This window comes from Phycodurus eques, chromosome 18, assembly GCF_024500275.1.
Source record: "Phycodurus eques isolate BA_2022a chromosome 18, UOR_Pequ_1.1, whole genome shotgun sequence".
Classification (NCBI taxonomy): Eukaryota; Metazoa; Chordata; class Actinopteri; order Syngnathiformes; family Syngnathidae; genus Phycodurus; species Phycodurus eques.
This window is the reverse complement of record NC_084542.1, coordinates 4665745-4693710: the sequence shown is the minus strand read 5'-3', so window position 1 is coordinate 4693710 and position 27966 is coordinate 4665745. Positions and strand designations below refer to the sequence as shown.

At 42.2% G+C, this 27966-nt stretch overlaps 1 protein-coding gene across 2 annotated transcripts; it reads right to left on the bottom strand.

Moving 5' to 3' along the window:
• Positions 1-24: 24 nt before the first annotated feature.
• vsnl1a (visinin-like 1a) lies at positions 25-27966 on the bottom strand. 2 transcript variants are annotated; one of them, XM_061704360.1, is made up of 4 exons: positions 27585-27966; positions 22336-22502; positions 3467-3682; positions 25-359 (listed from the first exon to the last, which is right to left on the bottom strand). In XM_061704360.1, the coding sequence occupies exons 2-4, from the start codon at positions 22495-22497 to the stop codon at positions 162-164; spliced, it is 576 nt and encodes a 191-aa protein (XP_061560344.1). In that variant the 5' UTR covers positions 22498-22502; positions 27585-27966; the 3' UTR covers positions 25-161. The 2 variants fall into 2 exon arrangements, with proteins under 2 accessions (XP_061560344.1, XP_061560345.1); XM_061704361.1 differs by lacking the exon at positions 27585-27966 and adding an exon at positions 7968-8050 and having other exon boundaries at positions 22336-22425.

Sequence of the window (27966 nt, the reverse complement as noted above, 5' to 3'; positions counted from 1 at the left end):
AGATCCATTGAAAGGTTGTCCAAGCATTTTTTTTTTTTTTTTTTCTGTAGTTGTTCAGTGGAAATAGCTGCAAACTGAATGGAACATGAAATTCTTTCTTTGCAGTCTGTGGGAGGAGCGGCGGTGTTGTCTGGTCTGGGTTGCTCCGCTCAGCCTTCACCTTATTTCTGGAGGTCACACTGCAGGAGTAATACGATGGAGGGGTCACTCTTGGCCGCCTCTTTGAACTCCTCCAGCGAGATCTGGTCATCGTTGTTCTTATCCATCTTGGAAAAGATCTTGTCCACTCGCTGCTGGGGCGTCAGACCGTCCTCATTCATTTTCATCATGATCACCGTGCCCACCATTTTGTAGATGGCCTGCAAGAATGAAGACAAAAGAGGAGACAGTTTCCATGTGAATTTGTTTTTCTGTCTGCATAGCTCTCTGTAATGAATAATTCACTTAAAGGGGACATACTGTATAATGGAAAATGTTCTTTTGAATTGCTTGTATACAAATAGTGAGGTGTCTGCACAGTGGCGGGAAGTAACTAAGTACGTACAAATATTTTTTTGACTTTACATAAGTAGTTTTTCAGGTATCTGTATGAACTTAGATCTTGTTTGGCAGAACAAAAACAAGACAGCAGTTACATGGAGGAACGTGAACCACGCAGCATTAATGATGATGTCAACAGATTCGTAGAAGCAAGAGATTTCCAATTCATGGCCCTATTTTAGAGAATCCTATGATGTTGTCGGTTACAAGAATTATTTGTGACAAATGTGGCATGCCCTGCAATAAAAGTAAGGTGTAGTTTTCAGTTGTTATTAACAGCTAATTAGCATTTTTATGTTAGATCAGAACGTTAGCAAAGTTATGGGAAAATGTTGTTTTGACAGCATCCATCCATCCATTATCTCATCCTCACAAGCGTCACGGAAGCGCTGGAGCCTATCCCGGCTATCATCGGGCACGAGGCTGGCTACACCCTGAACTGGTTGCCAGCCAATCGCAGGGCACATAGAAACAAACAACCATTCGCACTCACATTCACACCTACGGGTTATTCACACCAACCTACCATGCATGTTTTTTGGGATGTGGGAGGAAAGTGGAGTGCCCGGAGAAAACCCACCCAGGCACGGGGAGAACATGCAAACTCCACACAGGTGAGGCCGGGATTTGAACCCCAGTCCTCAGAACTGTGAGGCAGATGTGCTAACCAGTCACCCACCGTGCCGCACAAGTAGCAACCAAGTTGCAAGCACCGGAGTTATTAAAATAGGTATTGTATTTGACAGACAAAATTCATTCTTACTGTTTTCCATTTCTGACTTAGTTTTATTTATTTATTTTAGTACAAGTTAAAATGCTTTTTTTTTTTGTCTTTCCAGGGAATCGCTTTTTAAGATGACGAAAGCCAGCCCGCCAAGCATTATGCAAGAGGAGACCAAACCAAAAAAAGAACGAAAGTAAATGGAGTCGATGCCCAAAGTTGAACGCCCCTTGAGGCTTTCAAAATGTAAGCAAAACAGTGAAAACATGGCTTCTAAGTCTTATTTAAAGACTTCAAACTGCCGCCCGAGATGTCAGCATGTCCCGTGGTACAGATCAAGAGATACAGCAAAAGATACCTCACGGGACCTCAGCTATTTGGACACTTGTGCCAGTTGATTCATTTTAAAATGCTACTTTGAATATCTGTATGATTAATTAAAGTTTTATAACAATATATATGACTCTGGAATGGATTACAGTATTTCCATCCTTGGGTCTGTAACTTCGGAACAGATACTGAACAACTTCAGAGATTCCAGAGTGTAGTCTGATCTACAGGATGTTCTAGTTCATTCCATCCATCCATCCATTTTCTGAGCCGCTTCTGCTCACCAGGGTCGCGGGCGTGCTGGAGCCTATCCCAGCTGTCATCGGGCAGGAGGCGGGGTACACCCTGAACTGGTTGCCAGCCAATCGCAGGGCACAGAGAAACAAACAACCATTCGCACTCACAGTCATGCCTACGGGCAATTTAGAGTCTCCAATTCATGCATGTTTTTGGGATGTGGGAGGAAACCGGAGTGCCCGGAGAAAACCCACGCAGGCACGGGGAGAACATGCAAACTCCACACAGGCGGGGCCGGGGATTGAACCCGGGTCCTCACAACTGTGAGGCTGACGCTCTAACCAGTCGGCTAGTTCATTCCAAAGTTGTTTATTGGGGTTGAGGTCTTACATTCTTCTACATCAGAGCAGACTGCTCCAAGCATGTCTTTATGGACCTCGGTTTGAGCCCTGCAACAGAGCCGCGCTAGAACTGTGAAGGGGCGTCCCCAAACTGTTTCTACAAAGTTGGAAGCATAGCCAACATACTGTATCTTGCGGAAACGTATCATTAAGATTATGCTAAAATAATCAAATAGTCCTACATCGTATTGAGTCATTCGCACAGGAAAAGGTACAGTCACCTTGAAGTCTAATAATTTGCCCTATGTTGTATATTAATGTAGATTGTCCCTCTTTTACCCAAGTTCTTCAAGTGCACCATGAACAACTGCTGTTACGCCGCCGCCCTGTGGGAGGCGTTCCAGGACAATGAAAACTCACACGGTTTGATTGGTTCACACCTCCCTGATTTTCCCCTTGCCTCTTTTTGGAGCTCCCAGACAAAAAAAAAAAAAAAAAAGCCCAAGGCTGGAAGGAAATGTGTGAATTGGTCAGCAAGATCCAAGATATCCAGCAGGCTAATATGATGACTCATACCGACAGTCTCCCTTGTTTATCTCTTGTCTAAGTGTCTCTTTGTCAGTGACTCCATAGTTTCACATAATGTCTCCATAGCAAAGAACGAAATTGGCGTACATGAGTTAAGTGCAGTTTTGTGTGTGCGAGGAACCGGTAACTGAGCTTGCCTTCTTGTGCCGCGTGATGGCATATTCATGTGCCGCTGCGCAAACTAGTTTATTGCGTGCCATTCGTAACCTAGAATTGCTGTATGTCGAGAAAATCGGGAACGGAGGACTCCTGCACACCTTATTCCAAGCCACTGTCCTTTTTATCTACAGTGGACCCCTACATGCTTGCAGTTCGGTATCCGCAGATTCACCTATTCGCAGATGTTTTTCCTTTATATAAGTTTTTCTTATTTTCTCTGTGTTTCTTTGTTTTTTTTGTTTTTTTTTTGGGAGTGGGGGGGCAACCCCAGACAAACGTATTGGCGGTTTATCCTTGATTATTCAAGAATGTTTTGGGTTAAAAATATAATAATTTAAATGCAATTATAATGGCCGTCAAATAACAGATTTTCGCAATTCACTGTCCCTATCCCCTGTGAATAGAGGGGTCAACTGTATTCTAATTTGGAATTTACATTTCATTGCAACATCCAGCATGTATATGTTATTTAACAGTTGTACAGTGCATGTGTGTGGTGCACGTTAGACATAAAGCTAGTTCATTTCCCTTCAAGATATCGTCTTCCTACCTCGATGATTTCCAGCATCTCCACCCGTGTTATCTTGCCATCTCCATCCAGGTCGTACATGTTGAAGGCCCAGTTGAGCTTCTGCTCAAAGCTGCCCCGTGACGTGATGGACAACGCACAGATGAACTCTCTGAAGTCGATGGTGCCATCGCTGTTCTTGTCGAAAGTTCTAAAGGCGTGCTGGGCGAACTTGGACGCATCACCGTAAGGGAAGAACTACCGGGAAAAAGGAGAAAAAAAAGGTGAATGTTAAAATACACTTTTCGCTTAAGCTCAAAATTGAATGTGTTAATTAAAATCTAGTTGACATTATAGAGGATATGTTATATTTTGTCATATTTTTGGTCAAGTGCACAACAACACAATATAGTATTTGCACATTGAGACAAAAAAGTTAATTTTCAGCCACCCTTTAGGTATCATTCGGGTGCACCACTGGTTTTGGCACCCCAAATCAAGTGTGCCCAAAAGTGATAGAGTTGAATAGAAATTAATTAGTCACTGATGGTGTAGTGGTATACTCGCCGGCCTTTGGTGCAGGCAGCGTGGGTTCCGTTCCCACTCAGTGACGGTGTGAATGTGAGTGCGCATGGTTGTCCGTGTCTATATGTGCCCTGCGACTGACTGGCGACCAGTTCAGGGTGTAGTCCGCCTTTCGTCCGAAGTCAGCTGGGATAGGCTCCACCGCCCTGTGACCCTAACTAGGATAAGCGGTGTTGAAAATGGATGGATGGATAGTTTTACAGCTTTTGTTAAGGAATATAACATGTATTGATTGCTAGAAATGCGGCTTTTTGTTCAATTTATAGGAGAACCTAAGTTAGCGAATGCCACAGTTGCCCAACAACACGGTTCACGAACATTTTTGAGAAAAATTGGCTTGGTTCATGCATTTTGCTTCGGTTCACGAACAGTCTTGGAAAGGACACAGAAGCCTCAGTTTTCTTGCACACTGTCAACCTCACCTGCTTTGTGTGTCATGAATTGCAGGTTGTTTTTTATTTTAAATTAGCCATCAGTACGGCTCCAAAGAGAGTAAAAAGATGTGGTCCCCGGGCCTCGAGTTTGACACCTCTGCTATAAAATGTGAAAAGGCTAAGACGTTGAACAATTATTTGCGAGCGAAGACTGCGTTATTCCTTCATAATAAAGCGTGTGTGCCCTGGTTTGTCATGGTAACAGAAGTTGAACTCGCCATTGGGGCGGGATGGGGGCCAGGTCACTTGCATGAGACAGGGCCTCTTAAAAAATCCCAAGGTACTTCAGACTAATTAAAATCCATTAGCTGGCTCGGTCAACAATTCACTGGTAGTTTTCAACAATACCTCAACACTAACTGACTTTATTGGCTGTTGTAGCCTGGAATGACAGATGAACTACAAAAGCACTCAGTAGAGCGCATATGCCCACCGAGGCTGAACATTCTTGTCCATCTGACTTGTTTGACTGAAATCTCATGTCGTGCAAAACTCAAGCCCTGTAGGTGTATTTCCATCAACTGGAGCTTCCAGATATGAATTACATCAAACTTAAGCTTCCTACTCTAATAACGGCTCCTTCTGTTCTCCGCATTTAGTAAATGGAGGTGTGTGTACTTTTTTCCCCAGACCATTCCACGCTGTGTCCTTGCTTGTGTGTGTAGCAGACACTCTAATGCTACAAGGAACACGACAAGGACACTGGACTAGTCTCGCCTGAGCGCAACTGTGCCAGCACTGTTTGGAGTCACGACAGCAGGAAGAGAAAGATCTGCAGGGTCAAATGAAATCCAATACAAGAGCTGTATCAAAATCTGCCTATATAAAGATAATGATTCCGTGTTTTCATGGGCACTGTCAGACAGATATTACTTTTCTCAATGGTGAGCCAAGAATTTATACTGGTAGTCTGCATTGCCAAATGTTACACGTGAAAATGTAGTAGCATCAGTTCTTGTGAGTTAAAATTTGAATGCTACAATTTTGTTCCAACCCACATCAGTTGCCAACAATTTGATTTTAAACTACCAACACTACTGCAAATGCAACCACAATTAAAAATCACTGTTAAATTAAATACCTCTCTGACAGCGTCAATCAAATCTGAGCATTATTATTTTTTGTCGAGGCACAATTTACACCTCGTGTATTCGCTCTGAGCAGAGTGGACACGTGAACCTCATGTTGTGTCCGGTTGACTATATTTTACAGAAGAAGTATGAGGGAGTGTGACAGCTCTGTTTAGGAGACAACCCACTGATTTGTGAAGAAAAGCCCAATGAAGAAGTAAGTGACTGCCTCACACTCTCCTAACAACACACGACAAGGACCTGCCTCTCCTCATGCTGCCAAACCATGGAAGAGGGAACAGCAGGAGATGTGGGGTTGGGTTGGCGTGCGGATGAAAGCGGAGATGAAGGAGGGAAAAGGAAGCAATCTTTCTTAAAGGGTTAAGAATCTGCAAAGTTATGAAACACATTGTGTTATGTAAAATCATAAAAGAGAGAGCGAGAGAGAGAGAAAAAAAAAGTGGGACGAGAGGGTGGGGGGGGGGGGGGCATGAGACTGTAATATTTTCGCAAATGGAATAGTTTGACTTTTAGAAGCACAAAGTAGCAGCAGATTGCACAGGAATATTATTTTAAATAGGCGTGAGCATTTGACCACATTTCCTTGATCAACTATAGGAACAGTTACCAGTCAGATAATGGATTAATTAAAGGAAAAAGAAAACAGTCGGGCCTAAGGCCTAGCGCCTCACTGAAAACCCACTGTACATGACTCTACAGGCGGTCTATGGTGGAAAATTGGGGAAAACTGTACTTGATGCTTGCGCAACACCTGTCTGTTTCCATCACCATGTGAGGTCCGGCCATGGAGATCTATCATGCAAATTCTATGGGTCCTGCAAAAAAATCATATGCACTGCATACTGGACGCGTATTTCTTTTGTATGCCCGAAGTAAGTCAGCATGACTGTTTGCTTTGCGATGACAGTAAGACACACAGTCATACAAAAGTACTCCACACTTAGGCCTACTTTGTATGCAGACCCCAAGACAGGAGTACTGTATGTCTCACTTTCGCCCCCTAAGTCTGCCATGCGCACAGCACTTGACATGCACGCAAAACACGAACGGCAATACTCTCTCTGTGGAACCCCATGCATGTAGCATTGAAGAAGTAAAGACAATGTTGACATTATATTCCCGAAACAACTGAGGGAGTTGGCCCTCTAAAGGCAGATGCTAGAATCTGAGGCGAGGCACAAAGAGATATTGGCTTTGCTAATACAGGGACAATAACATCAGAACATGAGGCTGAAGAGGCAGTGTTGGCGCATGGGTACTTTCTGTCATACATGTGGATACCTCCTGACCAGTTTACACAGCTAATTGCATCCCCCTGGATCATGGCTTTCATCACATGCAAGTGTGTTACCCAGGCTCCTGGTGTGGAAAAAAAATGGCATTTTTAAGGGCTGATGCATTTCTACGGGCTGATGACACATTTTTTTCCCATGCCTCCGGGAAGTCAGGCATTCAACCAGAATGTGATAAGTACTATCCCCATACTCTTTATTGAACCTTTATGTTGGGTTCTCCATAACCGTAAAGACCGGTTGCGAGCTACCAAACCTTGAGACCTGTGCACATCCAAAACACTTATGGTGGGTTTTGTGTGAGGCATAACTAAAGCAGGATACACACATACCAATAATCATGGCGTGCTTTGCAACCCCCATGATCAAAGTCAAGAAATGCCAGATTCTTGGATGTCTCTAAAAGATCATTCTGAACAATTATTCTGTGGCGTGGGGTGTGTTGAGAGTCATTTTTCCTTTCTGATCTGCTCTAAAAAATAGTCGGGGTGACAATTGTCAATTTGTTGAAACCTGTTTAATATTTACAATCGCGAAAACATATGTGTGGTCAACCATGAGTTTGGCCAAGCCACGGACTCCATGATTGTGATGTAAAACTGAACGATAGCCAATTAAAGAAGCGACATGAAGATTGTTGCTGCAAAGAGAGGAGCAACCGATTGTGTTGACTCGTTGTATAACATCACTTCCAAGTCATTCACCACAGTAAAAATGACAAGAAGAGTTCATGCAATGAAGTTACCAGATAAGATAACAGTTAGCCTAGCTTCTTTCTCTATTTCTACTCTTTTTATTTATTGATTTATTTTCTGGATGCCCTGTAGCTCAATGCTGCCTCTCATAGGTCAGTCATGGCTTCTGGTTTGGGAGGGGAGACTCATGATCAACGGCTGAGATATTGTTACGTGTTTGGTGTGCTGTGTTGGTCATCTCGAGTCCACCACGCACTATAAGGGCAGTAAACACAGACACAGACTTGTTTTTTCTCTCGTCATATGTGGGCTCTCACATTTTAAAAATAAATTAATATGTTAAAAATCAATATTTGTGAACCCCGCTTAAGTGGTTACCATCTCCATTAAGTCTCATCCCTATCCTGTGGTTGTAGTTCATGGTTGTGTGATGAGGTCGGGCTTACAAGTTGAATGTCAGGCTTTCTACAGGCACAGCTGGCTTGATGAGAGAACATCAGTGGTTCGTGTGAGCCTGGCACAGGCCAGTCTGAAGAACACACACAAAAAACACATACACACACTGTTGTTAAGCAGAACATTAAAGCCTCTCTAATCAGGCAGCAAGCTGGCACTGGTGCTCATCCAGACAATTTGATTGGCAGAGAAGGGAAAGGAGGAGACACTTAACGAGTTGCACTTCAGAGAAAGCCATTTCTTACAGACTGGATGCAACGTCGAAGAACAGATGCATAATTCAGTCCACGATGGAGCACCCACACTGGTGGAATAGCACAAAGAAGCTCATCAAGAAGTGAGAAAAGGATTTAGCAAGTTTGGGTTGAAAATAACCCCCTTAGCAGCAACCCCCAGATCCACATTTGTGTTTGCTTGCTGCTCTTCAGATAACAGCTAAGCTGGACAGACATCTTGCAGCTTAAAAGCTTCCAGTGATGAGCTTGCAAGGGTCAGGATTTAAAACTGGGCGATTTAGTTATTTTATGCGCATTCTGTTGCAGTTTGGGGAGTTGCAGATTGCATGTAACTGGATTATATTCGACAGCAGTTATCTAGAAACTAAAAAGGATCAGATGGAGCCAAACTGTAAAAAAAAAAAAAAAAAAAAAAAATCCCTCACAAATGAAACTGATCTCCAATTTAAAACGATTAAAATTTCCTCCCTTCACTGTGCTTGTCTTGTACAAACTAATGTATTGTGTTTGAGGTTCCACTTCATCTCTTGCTTGATTGTTGTCAATAATTAAGGAACGTGTTGAAATACATTAACAAAAGTGGAAAGGAAAGTGTGATGACTGTGTTCCTGAACACTGAGTTTCTCTGCTCATGACATGGCAAGTTAGGTTGGGAAAATATCCAGAGCCACTTTCAAGCGATGGCTGGAATCAAGATGTTGGACTATAATGCAAAAATACACATATCCCTCACGGCTTTGACACCCCTACGTACAATGCCAAAGCCAAAAGGTAAGCAGAGCTGCTTTGCGATTTGTTGGATGCGCAGCTTAGCATTAGCTATCAGTGTTAGCCTATGATAGGTGGTGTATACTTGATGGCTCAGTGAAGTTGTTGACGTGGGCAGTGTCTATTTGTGTTTGGTGATGCAGAGCTGCCAACCTATAGAAATTTACTTCCAGAACAATTTGTCCAAATGTGTCTGAATTTGATCTCCAGTGACGTATTAATTCATTTCCGGTTCAGAGGCCGTGAATTATTCTACATTTATATCTCCAGACTGGTATTAATTGGCTTGTTATTTTGTTGTTCAAACTTGGGTTACTTTCTGCTATAACGCGGTTCCAGCCAGACCTATGTAACAAGTGTAATGTATCACCCAATCACTTATTTGGGTGTATTGCGACTTCATGACACGATAGCTTAGCAATTAGCATCACGCTTTTTCGTATTTTCTTAGCCACTCCTCGCCCTCCCTTCATGATAACGTAAACGATACGTCTAAGACGCTTGGTTATGAAGTGAAGTTTTTTTCGCTAACCTGAAGGCGATTATTAGTGACTTACAATGCGTTGACACAAGACTCAAAGAGAGCTTTCGCCTCCGCGGCTTGGCAGCCGGGGGGCATAATAAAATAGCGCGCTCCCAACCAGTTTTTTTTCCTCTCCTTTTTTCAAACAATATAGTGTTGATTTCATTGAATTCATTGATGAACTTTACATCACGGTGGCCAGTCACAGCGCCATACTGGCTGGTAATGTTGGATGCTGGATTTTTTTGCCTCCAATATCCGAAACAATTGATGTTACGGCCGTAACGAGTCAGCGTTTAGTGATTTCCGTGACAAAATACGGATGATGTGTCCATGCGCCACAAACACACTCGTGGATGTAGTGCTGCCTCCACGAGTGCTTTGATTGTCTTTACATTACACTTGTTACATAGGTCTGGCTGGACCCGCGTTATAGCAGAAAGTAACCCAAGTTTGTCTTTACTTTGTTTTTTTTTTTTAAATAACCTCCATTGTGATAATTGTCGTGACGTTCACGATGAAGTGTGCGCGTCATGCAGCTGCTCCAATTAAATGTAGCGCACATCGTGGCTGTGTCCGAAATCACTCACTAACCACTATATAGTGCACGATATAGTGGTTACGCCATTTTGTAGTGGTGTCAGAGTGCTTAGTGATCAAATTCAATGCCCTATATAGTACACTCGAAATTTCCCACAAAGCATAGGAAAAAGTAGTAGCAAAAGACCAACTGATGGTCACTCACCGTAATACAATGCGTCTGCGTTTTTTTAACCAACCGCAACAGCCTACTTTGTTATTGTGCGGCAGCTGTGACATCATTAGCAGAGCGCCGTGTAGTGTCTAAAAGCTGTTAATGAATGAGCTCACTATATAGTGCAACCCTACATGGTGAGTAGGGAGTAGTGAGTGACTGGACGATTTCAGAAACAGTACACGTACTGTATATACCCGATCGGAATAGATCACGTCACATGTAAACAGTTGACCAGAAGGATTTCAATCGGAATGACAAAAAAGTCTCCATGTAAACCCGGCTACTGTGTGGTTGGTCCGCTGAAGACAAGCCCTTCCATCAACTATACTTTGACGCTGGCTGTAGTCAATTGCTGGCTGAATAACGTGTGCCACTGAGGTTATGCTTGATAAACAGTTAACATTCCCATGTTTGTGTTAATTGGGGACTAACACACAACAACTCGGAGAGGCAGCGACGTTTTAAAGGACATTGCTGCGGTGGAGTGAACTGTTTAGCTCCTTAATTCGCTAGCTCGTTAGCTCACGGCCGGGCTAGCGAACACAACAAACAGTTAACTTTCTCTTTAGTGTCTCAGTTGTCTGAATCTACACACTGCAAATAGAGCAACGCTGTGGTGGAGTGGACGGAGCCAACACTGGCAAGCGTGTACCAGTCCCACCAGCATGCCATGAGCTCACTAGTGGCTAATGACACAGCCGTCCAACTCTGTCAGCTCACTGTGTGAAATATCGTGACAGGCCTAGCTCAAAAGTTGAAGACGTCTAAAGTTTACCCTTAAGCCACTGGATGCGTGTACTTTGTCTTTGCTACAAAATGAATCACCCTCCAACCATCAGTTGTTTTCTTTGCTTTCTGTCAGTCTTGTCTGTAACCAGAGGGCTGCGTAAATAATGCCTTAGTCTCATGCATCACTTTACAAACGTTGTCAGGTGCAGTGAGGGACCTCAGGCTGACTGCACTGGCTGTCACTGCTTGGTTGTTACATTTTTTTTTGCATGGATTCTTGGCAGGGAAAGAGCGTGGGAATACAGCACATGCATAATCAATTGCTGGGGTATTTACAGTGTGTCATTGTAGTGTATGTGTTCGAGTGGGTCTGCGTGAGAGGGACTGAGCCTGCGTTCACTCTTACATAAACCCTCAGTGACACGCAAGGCACAGGCTGAAACTCAGCCAGCACACTGCTATTGTTGCCACTGCTTCCAAGGCTTCAGGGTCTTCACACAAACACGTGTGTAAACACACACACAAATGCAAACACACTCCAATATGCTCAGTTCTTATGCTCAAATTCTGCAGACATGCTGAACTGTCTTGGAGTAATTAGTTCACAACCACATTTTTCACCTATTTATATGTGCAATTAACATTTTGTTTGTGCACCAGCAATCAGATTTACAGGTATGACAGTTTTGATGACTTTTCCTTAACTCACGACAAATTTGAAATAATAAAAATGGGATTTCATTGTACTTGAACAGAAGCAAATTATCCACCTGCACTGTGAAATGCCATCATGTTAGTTTTGGAGCATTTGGCTGAAAGTGAGCAGAGAATATAGCACTATACATCTCACAATTTATCTTATTTCGATAAAGACCACTGAGGACTGTTTCATTAGCGCTCATGCATGCCCACCATAACAATGCCTTGAAGGGTCTCTGACTCGTACTCATTATTGCCTTACTTATCATAATTAATGGGCATTTTGGCTCTAGTCCAACAGTGTATGAAATAACGGGTAGCCCGACTTGCAAGCTAGTGGCAGAAATAGGCCCCGGTGTCCAAGATACTAGAATAAATGCTATAAATGTAACTGTAAAAGTGTAACTTTAACAGTATTGGTTAGCAAGCTTGTTTCACAGTTCTGAGGTTCTGTGTGGAGTTAAATGGTTATAGGTGTAAATATGAGTGTGAATGTTCATTTGTCTATATGTGCCCTATTATTGACTGATGACCAGTTCTGAGTTTACCTGGCCTCTCGCCCAAAGTAGGTTAGGAAAGGCTCCAGCTCACCTGTGACCCGAATGAGGAAAAGCGGAAAATGGATGGAACGTATACTGTAGATGCCCCTGTTAAATAGATTACAGATCATTTCAGAGGAATTTGGTGCAAACCTGACACTGAAATTTGTCTCTTGTTAATAAAATAGACTGCATATGGAGTGAAAAGGACAACTGCAGATGCCGCTACTGAATGTGGAAACAAATTCTATAGAACACATTTTATTCATCTGATATACTGTAAATGGGTAGATTTACAAAGAAATAGATGAAAGAAGGAAGCTGTGTGCACATTTGACCGTTTTTTTTTAACCTTAAACTCATAAAACATAACCCCACTGTGAATGATTCCCATCAGATTTCCCTTTTTGGCTTGAGAGTTGTATTCGTCAACATACCAACCTGACAAACGAGTGCAATATTCACACCGTTGCCGTTTCCTGCCTCCGCCGTGCTGACTATGTTCTAAATCAGATACAGACAGGCAGCCAAGAAGGGCAGCAGGCAGAGTGTGACGCATTGCCTGGCTGCCAGGTTTGGCAGGTAAACCTGGGGTTTACTCTCCGCTCCTTGTGACGCAATTTGCTTGGCAACATACATGTACAAGCAACTTGAGTGAGGTGAGACCACGTTTTTAAATGCGCATCGTCAGCTTTTAACCTTCTCACGCTTATTCGGGCACAAAACCTATGCCAGAGAGGAGCGAAAGCAAGAGAGGGTAGACTGAGAATTCATGCGTAAGAGTGACATGTGATGCAACAGTAACACACAACCTCTTATTCATTTTCCGAATGTCCATAATGTGTCTCCATCATTTATACAGCGCCCCACGTCATTCAACTTTCTACTTCATTGTTGATATGATGCATACAGTAAATCAATAATACTGTACATGTCATGTAGAGTATATGTACTGTAAGACTGCATGTGTGCCTAATTTCTGATGTACTGTAACTATTGTCACGTACAGTATTTGTTGCAGTATCACAGAAATGTAAGCCTTAATAATAAAATGTTGTTAATAATATGCCCAATTAGTTGCCTCATGGTATTACTTTTCAATCCCAGAAATATTTAGTAATATTGCTTCACTCCGGCGGCACGGTGGATGACTGGTTAGAGCATCTGCCTCACAGTTCTGAGGACCGGAGTTCAAATCCCGGCCCCGCCTGCGTGGAGTTTGCATGTTCTCCCCGTGCCTGCGTGGGTTTTCTCCGGGCACTCCGGTTTCCTCCCACATCCCAAAAACATGCATGGTAGGTTCATTGAAGACTCTAATTTGCCCATAGATGTGAATGTGGGTGCCAATGGTTGTTTGTTTATGTGTGCCCTGCGATTGGCTGGCAACCAGTTCCGGGTGTACACCGCCTCCTGCCCGATGACAGCTGGGATAGGCTCCAGCGCTCCTGCGACCCTTGTGAGGGTAAGCGGTTCAGAAAATGGATGGATGGATGCTTCACGCCACTGTGTCTTGTGTTTCTGTTTGTCCCACCTTCCTGTATTTTCTGAGTATATTTTCATTGGTCAACTTTTAAGTCACTGTTCCACCAATTACCCAAAAGTGTATATGAATGAAGTTATTTAAAATTAGATGAGCCATCTGATTATTAGGAGTAATTAAATATTACTCCTAATATATATATATATATTAAAGGTACAAAAAATGGTTTATGTTTAATTAATGTCACCTCACCTTACCTCACCTTAGAGTACATTTGAATTATTCATAAGGCCCAGAGTGCATTGGGATGCAGTGCAAAACACTAATAAAGTGTCTGTGGTTTCTAACTATTTGTCATGGTTGTGTTAACATTGTGTTACAATTACTCTCCATAACGGAATGCTTATAGTGTTGTAGCCTGACTGTTTGTTATGGAATTCCCATGAGGGGTGTGAGCTGGAGCTACATAATAAAAGTAGAAACACTCATTGTAATTACAGATTTACCTAAGCTTCTGTATGTGAGGTTAATTGCGGGACTTTTTGAGTTTTGCACTAAAAAATGTTCAACATCAGAACGGTGCTGCCTTCAAATAAACTTTTATGCCTTCGCTCTACGTTATGATATAATCAGCCTTCAAATGCAGCCCCAGAAGGATGCAGCCCCTAAATCGGGAAACTGTTTATTTCAATACAATTCAACACATAACATCATAAATTAAATTCTGCCAGTGTATGTAAACTTTAATAAAAACAAAGTATTACGTGTTCAAATAAAGTCTTAACGTAGGAATAATTATTTTTAAAAAACTACCAAAATACAGCTAATACTTCATGTTTTGATCATATTGGAAGAAAACAATCACTTAAAAATTAGTGATATAGCAGGAGTTCACTGTATTGTTAAAGGGATACCTCTCTGACATTGGTCGTTGTCTGTGTCCATGTTTGCATGTTTGTAACAATCTCTGAGCGTGTGTTTAACATCAAAGCAAAAAGGAAAACTTTTGGACAAAGTCTTTCATGCCAGTGTTTCAAGAAACATCACCAGCTGTCGTTCCAAATGGCTTACAAAGCAGCTGATGTGTCTGGGATGTGAAATTTCACACACTGTGACATATAAGCACCTCGTTTTATGAATTGTCACAACCAGCCACCCATCCATTTTGGCTGAACTGGCGTCAACAATGGCACTGCATAACTCCAACTTAATTTGAAAGTCAGACTTTCCATTCATTGTTACTGACCAAGACATTTTCACATTAATTAAGCTGGAAATCATTTGGGACATGTTATTCATCCATTCATCCATCCATCTCCTGCCCATTCACACCCTTCACACTCAAATCAATTGAGCTTCTTCAACGTACTGATAATACATGTGTTTGAACTGCAGGTGAAAGCCTCAGTGAACCTATAACAATGTCCAAATTATTGTTCATTATTTTCACAGAATTCATTAGTGAAGCTTTTTCTTTTTAAGGATACTTCTGCAAAATCCAACTACAGTATATTCTCACATGAACAGGATTTAGCACCACAGCTCAGATTTATTTTTGTAACGTTAATAATAATAAAAAGTTAATAATAATAAACCAGTTGAGTGAAGTCAACAAGCACTGAGACAAATAGCAAAAATCTACGAGTAATTGACTCCTGACTCATGTTCTTCAGAATTGCCGACATTGACAGTTTAAAACAGAAATTATAATTCCAAACCACTTTAATATTATTTCAAACACATCATACATTGAACATTGGTAAGTAACAGTTTATTTATTTTGACTTCCCTAAGGCGGCATGGTGGCCGACTGGTTAGAGCGTCAGCCTCACAGTTCTGAGGACCCGGGTTCAATCCCCGGCCCCGCCTGTGTGGAGTTTGCATGTTCTCCCTGTGCCTGCGTGGGTTTTCTCCGGGCACTCTGGTTTCATTAATTGGAGACTCTAAATTGCCCGTAGGCATGACTGTGAGTGCGAATGGTTGTTTGTTTCTATGTGCCATGCGATTGGCTGGCAACCAGTTCAGGCTGTACCCCGCCTCCTGCCCGATGACAGCTGGGATAGGCTCCAGCACGCCCGCGACCCTAGTGAGGAGAAGCGTCTCAGAAAATGGATGGATGGATGGATGACTTCTCTAATGAGATGCATAATTAAAATGTTCTGACATGGTGGTTATAGTTTAATTAAACTGAAATATGTCATTTAACATAGCAAAAACTTACATTATATTATACTTATATTAACTTTATATTACCTCAAATTTCATATTTGCTACAGACAATTTTTGCATCAGTCTGCCTTCTGAATGGATTTCCCTTTTGCATTTAAATAAGCTATTCCATTTTTAATTAAACATGCTAATAGACATTCAAAATTGTGCTACCATCTCTTTTATTTCACAATCTGAATAGCATAATGGCACTGTACTTTAAAATCTAGTTCAATTCTTTTGTGATAATGCACCATGAGATAAGACTCAGCTCCAATTTTTCACAGATAACGTTTGAGGCAGCACAGTGAAATGGTGGTTAGCTGGGTTCCAATCTCACTTTGAACATTTTTGTGTGGAGTTAACATGTTTTCCCCAAGTTTGCGTGGATTCTCACCATGGACCCCTGTTTACACCCACATCCCCAAAACATGTGTCTTGGTTTAATTGAAAACTAAATTGCCCATAGGTGTGAATGTGAGTGCGAATGGTTTTTTGTTTGTATGTGCCCTGCGATTGGCTGGCAACCAGGTCAGGGTGTACCCCGCCTCCTGCCCGATGATAGCTGGGATAGGCTCCAGCACGCCCGCGACCCTAGTGAAGAGAAGCGGCTCAGAAAATGGATGGATGGATGGAGTAACCATTTTATAATTAATGTGCCTGAGTGTCATGCATCACATACTACACCAATGTCATCAGTCCTCCTAACTCCTTCCACACCACTTTCACCACCCTTTGCTTTTGCATAGCCTGAAGGATGATTACCTCGACAAAGGCAGTGGAGAATGAATTAAGTGACATAGCACAAAATGATTAATTAAATATATATGAGAACAGAATGTCTACCAACCCAAACAGTACATTTAGTCATCCTCGGTGCCTTAACAGTGTATTTTGCGGCGTGGCTGGGAGGGTCATTGTACAGACCGAACGGTGCTGATGGGAAAAGCGCAGAAATGGACATGGTGGAAAGAAGAAAAATAAGAACCGAGTGAGTCCGCCAATCTCATACATGCATGCACAGAGAGGACAAGGGCTCACACATACACTCACATTATCACACAACTGATCTCTCGTTGCTGTGTTGCATGACTCCATCAGTGCTACTGACTAATACAACCCCAATTCCAATGAAGTTGGGACGCTGTGTTCAACATAAATAAAAATAGAATACAATGATTTGCAAATCATGTTCAACTTATATTTAATTGAATACACTACAAAGACAAGATATTGAATGTTCAAACTGATAAACCTTATTGTTTTTAGCAAATAATCATTAACTTAGAATTTTATGGCTGCAACACGTTCCAAAAAAGCTGGGACAGGTGGCAAAAAGGACTGAGAAAGTTGAGGAATGCTCATCAAACACCTGTTTGGAACGTCCCACAGGTGAACAGGCTAATTGGGAACAGGTGTGTGCCATGATTGCGTATAAAAGGAGCTTCCCTGAATTGCTCAGTCATTCACAAGCAAAGATGGGGCGAGGTTCACCTCTTTGTCAACAAGTGCGTGAGAAAATAGTCCAACAGTTTAAGGACAATGTTCCTCAACGTACAATTGCAAGGAATTTGGGGATTTCATCATCTATGGTCCATAATATCATCAAAAGGTTCAGAGAATCTGGAGAAATTACTGCATATAAGCGGCAAGGCGGAAAACCAACATTGAATGCCCGTGACCTTCGATCACTCAGGCGGCACTGCATCAAAAACCGACATCAATGTGTAAAGCCCATGTGGGGATATCCCACATGGGCTTTACACACTTCAGAAAACCAATGTCAGTAAATACAGTTCAGCGCTACAAATGTAAGTGCAACTGAAAACTCTACTATGCAAAGGAAAAGCCACTTATCAACAACACCCAGAAACGCCGCCGGCTTCTCTGGGCCCAAGCTCATCTATGATGGACTGATCCAAAGTGGAAAAGTGTTCTGTGGTCCGACAAGTCCACATTTCAAATTGTTTTTGGAAATTGTGGATGTCGTTACTTACACATCTGTGAAGGCGCCATTAATGCTGAAAGGTACATACAGGTTTTGGAGAAACATATGCTGCCATCCAAACAATGTCTTTTTCATGGACACCCCTGCTTATTTCAGCAAGACAATGCCAAACCACATTCTACACGTGTTACAACACCGTGGCTTCGTAGTAAAAGAGTGCGGGTACTAGACTGGACTGCCTGCAGTCCAGAACTGTCTCCCATTTAAAACGTGTGGCGCATTATGAAGCGTAAAATACGACAACGGAGACCCCGGACTGTTAAACAGCTGAAGCTGTACTTCAAGCAAGAATGGGAAAGAATTCCAACTACAAAGCTTCAACAATTAGTGTCCTCAGTTCCCAATCTATTATTGAATGTTGTTAAAATAAAAGGTGATAAACACAATGGTAAACATGACCCTGTCCCAGCTTTTTTGGAACGTGTTGCAGCCATAAAATTCTAAATTAATGATCAGTTTGAACATTAAATATCTTGTCTTTGTAGTGTATTCAATTAAATATAGGTTGAACATGATTTGCAAATCATTGCATTCTGTTTTTATTTATGTTTAACACAACGTCCCAACTTCATTGGAATTGGGGTTGTAGATAATGCACTCTTGCATACTTTTCATGACTTTCCCCCCTGTGGTTTCCTGCTTTCAAGCAACACTGCTCCAAATATATGAACCCCCGAGCTTCTGCCTGCACTACCACACACACACACACACACACACATACACACACACACGCACGCACACAAGCACACACATGCACACACACGCACACACACAGACACACACACAATGCACTCACACTTCACAGGAACAATCTGTCCTGCTAATGTGAGGTCACAGCAGACTGTTTGGCTGGATTTAAATAAAGTCATATCATGGATTCACTGTTGCCTGGAAACAAAATAGGATGCATCAATAATGGGATTTTCCCCGCAGTCTACACGACCCGTTTAGATCCGCGTTGGCTTTGTGCAGATTTTCCACTTGTGAGAGCTTCTACTTTTTGTTTTTTTTAATTTCCATTTCCTTTGTATTAAAATCCATTTATCAGTTACTAATTGTGGTCAATATCCCATTTGTGTAGGTATTTTTTGTGTTGTTTCGTTTTAAATCACTTTAACAATTTTAATTTGACCAATGGGCCAAAATGGAAATTGTCATTTTACTTGGTTTCTGATGCTCGGCTGTGAGTTTTTCAATTTAAAAATTCAAAGCCATGACGCAAAACCTCTTTCTTTTCTGGTTGAGAGCTGATCCGTGAGCTCCTTTGGCATTTAAAGGAAGTGCACTTGTGACCTCAGTGCCCGTGCAGGAGGGTCTTATGTAACTGTAGCACCCTCTGGCATTTCCTGGCACCGGTGATAAAAGATTAATGCTTATTCTTACAGTACTCACAATGCAGGCTGGCATCTGAACTCCGAAGAATTGTACATTATGTGATTAAACACAAGTAAAATAAAAGAGACTCATGCAAATAAAAAATTTAATCCAAGAGACTCATGCAACTACCCAATTATACACCAATTTAACTGTTTTGTCAATTTATCATGAAATGTAATGCTGTAATTTGATTACATTTTTTAAAATTGTATATTTACATTTCTCACTCCATATAGATTAGTTTCCTCTAAAAAGGCTAGGCAGCCAACAAATAGCATTATTATTAGGATTTCTCAAACAATCCCTTGACGGGGGTTGGTAATTTTGTTGACAAGCGCAGTGTGGCGCATCTAAAAAAAGGAGGTCTGTGCTGCTACGGGGGTGATCACAGCCGATTTCAAACATATCCAATCAAAGTGGCTTTTCTCATTCCCTTCAAATGTGGCGGGCTTTTAGTGCACTGACAGTCTTTGACATGGCCTAGCGCAGGCATCCACATTTTTCCCAAGAAGAAACTGATTTGCTCGAGTCCGGGAGGTCGAAGCGCACAAAGTAATTCTATATGGAACTTCATGCTGACCTCAATGGGTGGATAATCTAAAGTTGGCTTGGGAGAAGATCCCAAATATCTGCAATCTGAAGTGGCCACTTAGATACCGCCCCCCACCCACGATCATTCATGTGCCCCCCTTAGTGTGCCGGCGAGTGGGATGATTTAAAAACATACATAGAATAACAACAACAACTATAATAATAATAATAATAATGTGTTGAATACATTGATTTCTACAATGGTTCTAAGGGTTTGATCCACCACATGTCCGCAGAGCTCAGAATCTGACTGTCTATGCTGTGATCAAATTCACCCAAATCACGTTAGACCAACTGCGCTGACAGTTAGACGTGGTCTGAGCAGGCATAAGTTGAGACCAACTTTTGGCCACTCATGGGTCAATCAGTTGGGCGCATCTCCAAGGACACACCCTCACTTCTGTCCTGAGTCTAGCCGCCACTACTCTTTCCCATTACTTCATTGTGTGGCTCATCAACTTTATTCCTCTATAGTTCCCACAGCTCTGCACATCAGCCTTGTTCTTAAAAATGGGCATGCAGCACACTTTTCCCCCATTCCTCAGGCATCTTCTCACGCGCTAGAATTCTATTGAACAAGATGGTCAAAACTCCACAGCCACCTCTCCTAGATGCTTCCATACCTCCACAGGAATGTCATCAGGACCAACTGCCTTTCCATTTTTCATCCTCTTTAAAGCCTTTCTAACTTCCCCCTTACTAATCATTGCCACTTCCTGGTCCACCACACTTGCCTCTTCTACTCTCCCTTCTCTCTCATTTTCCTCATTCATCAACTCCTCAAAGTATTTTTTCCGTCTATCTAGCACACTACTGGCACCAGTCAACATATTTCCATCTCGACCCTTAATCATCCTAAACTGCTGCACATCCTTCTCATCTCTATCCCTCTGTCTGGCCAACCTGTATAGATCATTTTCTCCTTCTTTAGTGTCCAACCTGGCATACATGTCATCATATGCCTCTTGTTTGGCCTTTGCCACCTCTGCCATTGCCCTATGTCGCATCTCAAGGTATTCCTTTCACCTCTCCTCAGTGTCCCACTTCTCCTTAGGTAACCTTTTTCCTTGTATGATTTCCTGTACTTTGAGGTTCCACCACCAAGTCTCCTTATCTCCTTTCCTGCCAGAAGATACAGCAAGTACTCTCCTGCCTGCCTCTCTGATCACCTTGGCTGCAGTAGTCCAGTCTTCTCAAAGCTCCTCCTGTCCACCGAGAGCCTGTCTCACCTCTTCCCGAAAAGCTGCACAACACTCGTCCCGTCTCAGCTTCCACCACATGGTTCTCTGCTCTGCCTTTGTCTTCCTAATCTTCCTCCCCACCACCAGAGTCATCTTACACACTACCACCATATGCTGTCTATCCACACTCTCCCCTACCACAACCTTACAGTCGGTAACCTCCTTCAGATTACATCGTCTGCTAAAATGTAATCCATCTGCGTGCTTCTACCTCCACTCTTGTAGGTCACCCTATGTTCCTGCCTCTTCTGGAAAAAAGTTTTCACTACAGCCATTTGCATCCTTTTTGCAAAGTCTACCACCGTCTGTCCCTCCAAGTTCCTTTCCTGGATGCCGTACTTACCTATCACTTCTTCATCACCCCTATTTCCTTCACCAACATGTCCATTATAATCTGTACCAATCACGCCTCTCTCTGTCCGGGATGCTCAGAACTACTTCGTCTCGCGCCTTCCAGAATTTCTCTTTCACCTCTAGGTCACATCCTACCTGTGGGGCATAGCCACTAATCACATTATACATAACAACCTCAATTTCTAGTTTCAGCCTCATCACTCGATCTGATACTCTATTCACTTCAAAGACATTCTTAGCCAACTCTTTCTTTAAAATCACCTGTACTCCATTTCTCTTCTCATCTACACCATGGTAAAATAATTTAAACCCTGCCCCTAAACTTCTAGCTGGTCTAGCTGGACACACAATATATCAACCTTTCTCCTAATCATCATGTCAACCAACCAACCAAGATTTTCCTGTCATAGTCCCAACATTCAAAGTCTCCGCATTCAGTTCTTGGCTCTGTGCTTTCCTCGTCTTTCTGTCGAAGAACCCGCTTTCCACCTCTTCTTCTTCTTCGATTTCGACCCACAGTAGCTGAATTTCCAGCGGCGCCCTGCAGGTTGATGGCGCTAGTAGCAATACAGACGATAGGACAAAATGCCAAGTCAAAGAGCAAAGAGATTTAAATTGGTGGTTATCAAATCTAAATGGAAGTAAATTACATTGTGGAAGTGTATGGTCGATAATGGCTCTTCTACTTAAATGTCTTTACTTTCCATTCACACTGCTCTACTTTGACTTTTAAACAGTTTCAACCAAATTACAGCTTTAGAATGTGCTAATTTACATGTAGGTGCAATGGAAAGCTAGTTATTGTATATAAAATGTAAATATAAACAAAACATTAAGGTGTGACTCACCTTGACATAGAGCTGCTGGAACTCCTCTAGGTTAAGCCGTCCGGTGGGACAGTCCTTAAGGAAACCCTTGTACCACTGCTTCAGCTCATGTTCATTGAATTCTGTATTCTTCACCAGATCTTCCATCACCTCGGGGGTCAGCTTGCTGTTCTGTTTCCCCATTTTGCCTGCACAAAAACATGTGCACGCACACAAAAGATGTTTGTCTTTCAATACAAAAAAGAGAAAAGTGACTCATCAGCAGTAATAATGGAAATTTCTAGAGAACTCTGATCCTGCAACCAAAGTAAAAAGTTGTAAAAGGTTCTCTAAGGAGGCATAATTCAGTTTGAAAAAAAAGTCCTGGGCTGTGTTTGCGTTTAGTAATAAGGTCAGCTGTGAGACATGCACCTTTTTTGTTTCCTTTGAACAGCTGCTTGTCCGAGTTTTATTTGCTTGTTTCATATTTAGAAGTGCTCAGTCAGAACCAATGAAATCAGTTCAGCCAGAAATGTCATACATTTCAGCAGCATTATTTTATCCCCCTTTTTTTGTCCTAACCTTATGATAGCTTTCTCCAATCCTTGGCATTGTGGTCTCTTAGTTTCCTACAGTATATATATATATAAAAAACACAATGAATAATAGATGATCTGAAGAGACTAGCATTTTGATGTATGTTTTGTCTCTTAAATTTAGTAGACTCCTGTCTGAATCATCATAAGGCTACACTTCACATTTATACACCCTTAATTATGTACGTGGAAAACCATATGTTGCCTTCCCCCCCTCCTTAAAGGTGGAGGGGGCCAGGCCCACCTTTCCTCAATGTGCCGGCTCAGCAAAGCCGTACACCAGTTGACGAACATGCATGTGATATGGTGTTCATTGACTCATAAGTTCCATAAACACACAATAGGCTTTAATTGCTTGTGCTGGGACCACTAATAATAACACGGGTTGTATTAAGATATCAACTCACAGATTGTTACAGGTGTTTAGACACTATAAAAAGTATCCCACCGTACCACTCATTAGTATCACTGTCTTGCTCATTTCCCACATCCTGTCCTGTCCTCTCTCATCTTGTTCTCTTGGATAGTTGTTGCATGTCCTCACCTTGTGTACCCCTCCCATCCACAAATAAGAACACGATTTGACTGTTGTAACGTTACTTGTGGTCAAATATCTAGACTGTCCAACTATTGTTCTGCTGTGGTTCGCACCCCTATTCGCCTTGTCTGTTCTGTCCCTCTGTCTGTCCCTGAAAATCCTTTTTCTGCATTTTCAATAAACATCAAAATAAATAAAATACAAAAATAAGAAGAGGGATTATTTTAAACTCCCCTGCTGCACAGCAAAACTGTTCCAGAAGAAAAGCCATACAGATCCACCATTCTGCATGGCCATGCAGCTGAACAGGACAGGTAAAAAATAAAAATAAAAATAAAAACTTGATTTTTTTGGGAGGGAAAGATTCACAAATTAGTCAAAAGTAAAAATTTTTGGGGTTTGTTGTTGTGGTAATTATGGTATAGAAATTATGGGAATCCCTGCAGGTTACATGGCAACCCCCTCATTGACAACAATAAAGCCTACCATCTGCACAAGCAATGGAAGCTATTTTGGTGGACGGCGGAATGTGCAGGATATTTGCAGGATATGCTGAACCAATGAAACACCCAAACAAGACTGAGTCTCATGAGCCATGTGATTTTATGTAGACTTCCAATGAACAGATTACCATGACAGATTACCATGACAATTGCTGAATGTCATCACAACTAGACATGAACAAATAAAGACTCTTATTCTTTTTTATTTGTGTTCACAACTTAAGAAGAGCTGATTGCAAACAAATCACTCAGAGATACATGTTATTGTCTTGAGGGAATAAGAACAGAAAATAAATTGGTATCTGATGGATTTGTGGACAGCTGTTGTATCCAAAAAAAAAATAACCTGACAATCCATCCATCCATTATCTGAGCCTCTTATCCTCACAAGGGTTGCGGGAGCGCTGGAGCCAATCCCAGCTATCATCGGGCAGGAGGTAGGGTACACCCTTTACTGGTTGCCAGCCAATCGCAGGGACATATAAACAAACAACCATCCGCACTCACATTCACACCTACGGGCAATTTAGAGTCTTCAATTAACCTACCGTGCATGTTTTTGGAATGTGGGAGGAAACCGGATAAATGGCTTTTGCACTTACGGATGTAGCGCCGAACTGTATTTACTGACATTGGTTTTCTGAAGTGTTCCTGAGCCCATGTGGTGATATCCTTTACACATTGATGTCGGTTTTTGATGCAGTACCCCCTGACGGATCGAAAGTCACAGGCATTCAATGTTGGTTTTCGGCCTTGCCGGTTACATGCAGTGATTTCTCCAGATTCTCTGAACCTTTTGATGATATTATGGACCGTAGATGATGAAATTCTTAAATTCCTTGCAATTGTACGTTGAGGAACATTGTCCTTAAACTGTTCGACTATTTTCTCACGCACTTGTTCACAAAGAGGTGAACCTCGCCCCATCTTTGCTTGTGAATGACTGAGGAATTCAGGGAAGCTCCTTTTATACCCACTCATGGCACCCACATGTTTCCAATTAGCCTGTTCACCTGTGGGATGTTCCAAACAGGTGTTTGATGAGCATTCCTCAACTTTCTCAATCTTTTTTGCCACCTGTCCCAGCTTTTTTGGAATGTGTTGCAGACATAAAAAACTAAGTTAATGATTATTTGCTAAAAACAATAAAGTTTATCAGCTTGAACATTAAATATCTTGTCTTTGTTGTGTATTCAATTAAATATAGGTTGAACATGATTTCCACATCATTGTATTCTGTTTTCATTTAGGTTTAACACAACGTCCCAACTTCACTGGAATTGGGGTTGTACTGTCCAATTGCTTGAGTGATTAATTTTAGCATTTAATGAATTAAAGTCGAATAATTTAATTGTGGCCCTTGTGTCCTTTGCTCTTTCTGGATGCAGCCCTCGGAGGTATATGTTGTGGCAGGGAGTCTATCCAGAGCTCAAACACAACCCTTTTAAATAAAATCAACAACAACAAAAAAACATGTCTTCAGCGGCACGGTGGACGACTGGTTAGAGCGTCTGCCTCACAGTTCTGAGGGGTTCAATCCCCGGCCCCGCCTGTGTGGAGTTTGCATTTTCTCCCCGTGCCTGCGTGGGTTTTCTCCGGGCACTCCGGTTTCCTCCCACATCTTAAAAACATGCAGGGTGTGCCCTCCGATTGGCTGGCAACCAGTTCAGGGTGTACCCCGCCTCTCGCCCGAAGATAGCTGGGATAGGCTCCAGCACGCCCACGACCCAAGTGAGGATAAGCGGAACGGAAGATGAATGAATGAATAATCCATCCACCCATTTTCTGAGTCTTTAATTAACCTACCATGCATGTTTTTGGGAAGTGGGAGGAAACAGCAGCACCCGGAGAAAACCCACGCAGGCACGGAGAGAACATGCAAACGCCACACAGGCGGGACCGGGATTTGAACCCCGATCCTCAGAACTGTGAGGCAGATGTGCTAACCAGTCGCTCACTGTGCCGCCACCCCTCTCCATTACAACTGACAAATATGGAGATATTCAAACATTGTCTTGAATGTGGAATTTGGATTCTGGTTGCAAATTCAGACATGCTCTGGTAAATTTCCAGAAGCTTTTCCTTCAGTTTAGCTGAGGAATTTTGAAAATATCATGTTCTTTTCTGTCGTTAGAATTAATGGCAACCTAAAACCTTTTCCTGTTCAAGACTACCTTTCTTTGCTGACTGGCTGGCCGCAATCACATACTGCAGTTGAGTTATTTGGTGTCCATTTTAATTCATCAAAGTAGTTCCTGTGAATGGCTACCTAATGTTGGGTCATCTATAGCCATTTGGTTAATTTATACCAACACAATGGTAAATTTCCTGTTTATTCCTATTCATTCTAGCTTTAATGTAACAAATACTGTATTTATTTATTTGTGTGTGTGTGTGTGTGTGTGTGTGTGTGTGTGTGTGTGTGTGTGTGTGTGTGTGTGTGTGTGTGTGTGTGTGTGTGCGTGTGTGTGTGTATCTATATATATTGTATCTCAAACATGGCAGTGAAAAGTTTTCAAGTGTGTTTTGCAATGCTAGAAAACATAAACCTGCAAATGCATCAAATGACTATAATGCCAACATTTCTTCTCTGTCCAACTGTGTGCACAAAAACACTGAACACACCCACTATCTTGCTTGGTAATATTTTACACCGTCTCACCAGAAAAAGATCCTCATGCATAAATAATAATTCTATGTACATTTTCGTTTCGAAAATGAGTTTCAGTGTCCAGTTCACTTTGTAGTACAACAGAGTACACCACGATGACTCCGGACTAAAGAGCATTTTGTATTAACCCTTGAGGCTCGACAAAAAGGGGAAACCAATGATGCACATTCGTAAGCATGTACGCAGATATGAAAACATATTGATAAGATCGATCTAACATCCCTTGTGAACAAAGTGCAGCAGACCGGCCCCTCAGCTAGGCAGTAGGCTGGCTATTACATAACACAGTCTCCCTTACCATCATTTGCTCACAGGGGATGACCTTCAGAAGGAGCCCTGATTGAGAGAGGAAAATAAGCTTGGACAATGCAGTTGGACGGTGTCCAACAGGAACATATTTACGCATCCGTGTGCCAGTGTACCTGTGTGTGTGTTGTATGCAGGATCGGCAAGGGTGCCATCATAATGAAAGCAGACCAGGAGGTGTGGTCAAACCTGCACTGATTGGCAAAAAGTAGCAGATGGGGTGATGTATATGAAAAACACTACAACCCCCCCCCCCCACCCTCTCTCTCTCTCTCTCTCTCTCTCTCTCTCTCTCTCTCTCTCTCTCTCTCTCGCTCACGCACAAACTCACGCACACAGAGTTGCAACTTACACTTGATCACAGCTATAATCAATGTAAACTATTTCTAACAATACTGAGCAGCGGTCTAGCATTCGCTTCACTTTTGTTGTTGAATCAGAACAGTGCGTGACGCAAAGAGACCAAATGTGAAATTTTGTGAGCACAACTCAGACAATGACTACATGGTCTGGGTCGTGTGTTTTGTGATATTGATGTCACTGTCAGTGAAACATCCCCCGTTGTTCCAATGGAAGTAGAGATTACATCATGCAGGTAAACATTCAAGAAGAACATGTGAGTAAATACATGTATAAATAATAAATATATGTATAAATAATGGAATAACATTTCCTACCTTGAAGAGTGGAAGAGAGAAGTCCGAGCTAACGTCTGGAGATGTCCAAAACTGCGAGGGCGATAAATTAAAAAAAGACAAGCGTCCTTAGACGAGCCACGAGCTTGTCTTTTTTTTTTTTTTTTTTTTTATCGTTCTTTCTTCCTTCTTTTGTTATTGTGTGTATTGTAATGTTGTACGGTGCAAGTGCGTAGGATGCTGCTGCTGAACGCACACTGCCGTGATGCACTGGGCGACTGACACGCAGAGCGAGAGGGAGAGAGATGCGCTTATCTCCGCTATATGTGTGTGCGCGCGTCTGTCGTCATTGTTTTCCCAAAATGACATAAACCCGCATTTGAGCGCACGAAACCAATGCAATGGCGATTATATAGTTAGCAAA

Bases quoted from the DNA above. Each gene is read 5' to 3' on its own strand.
- vsnl1a (XM_061704360.1), bottom strand. From the start codon at position 22,497: ATGGGGAAACAGAACAGCAAGCTGACCCCCGAGGTGATGGAAGATCTG. The intron at 3,683-22,335 runs GTGAGTCACACC...TTTTCCCGGTAG, and splicing joins TCCAGCAGCTCTATGTCAAG to TTCTTCCCTTACGGTGATGC. The intron at 360-3,466 runs GTAGGAAGACGA...TCATTCTTGCAG, and splicing joins AGATGCTGGAAATCATCGAG to GCCATCTACAAAATGGTGGG.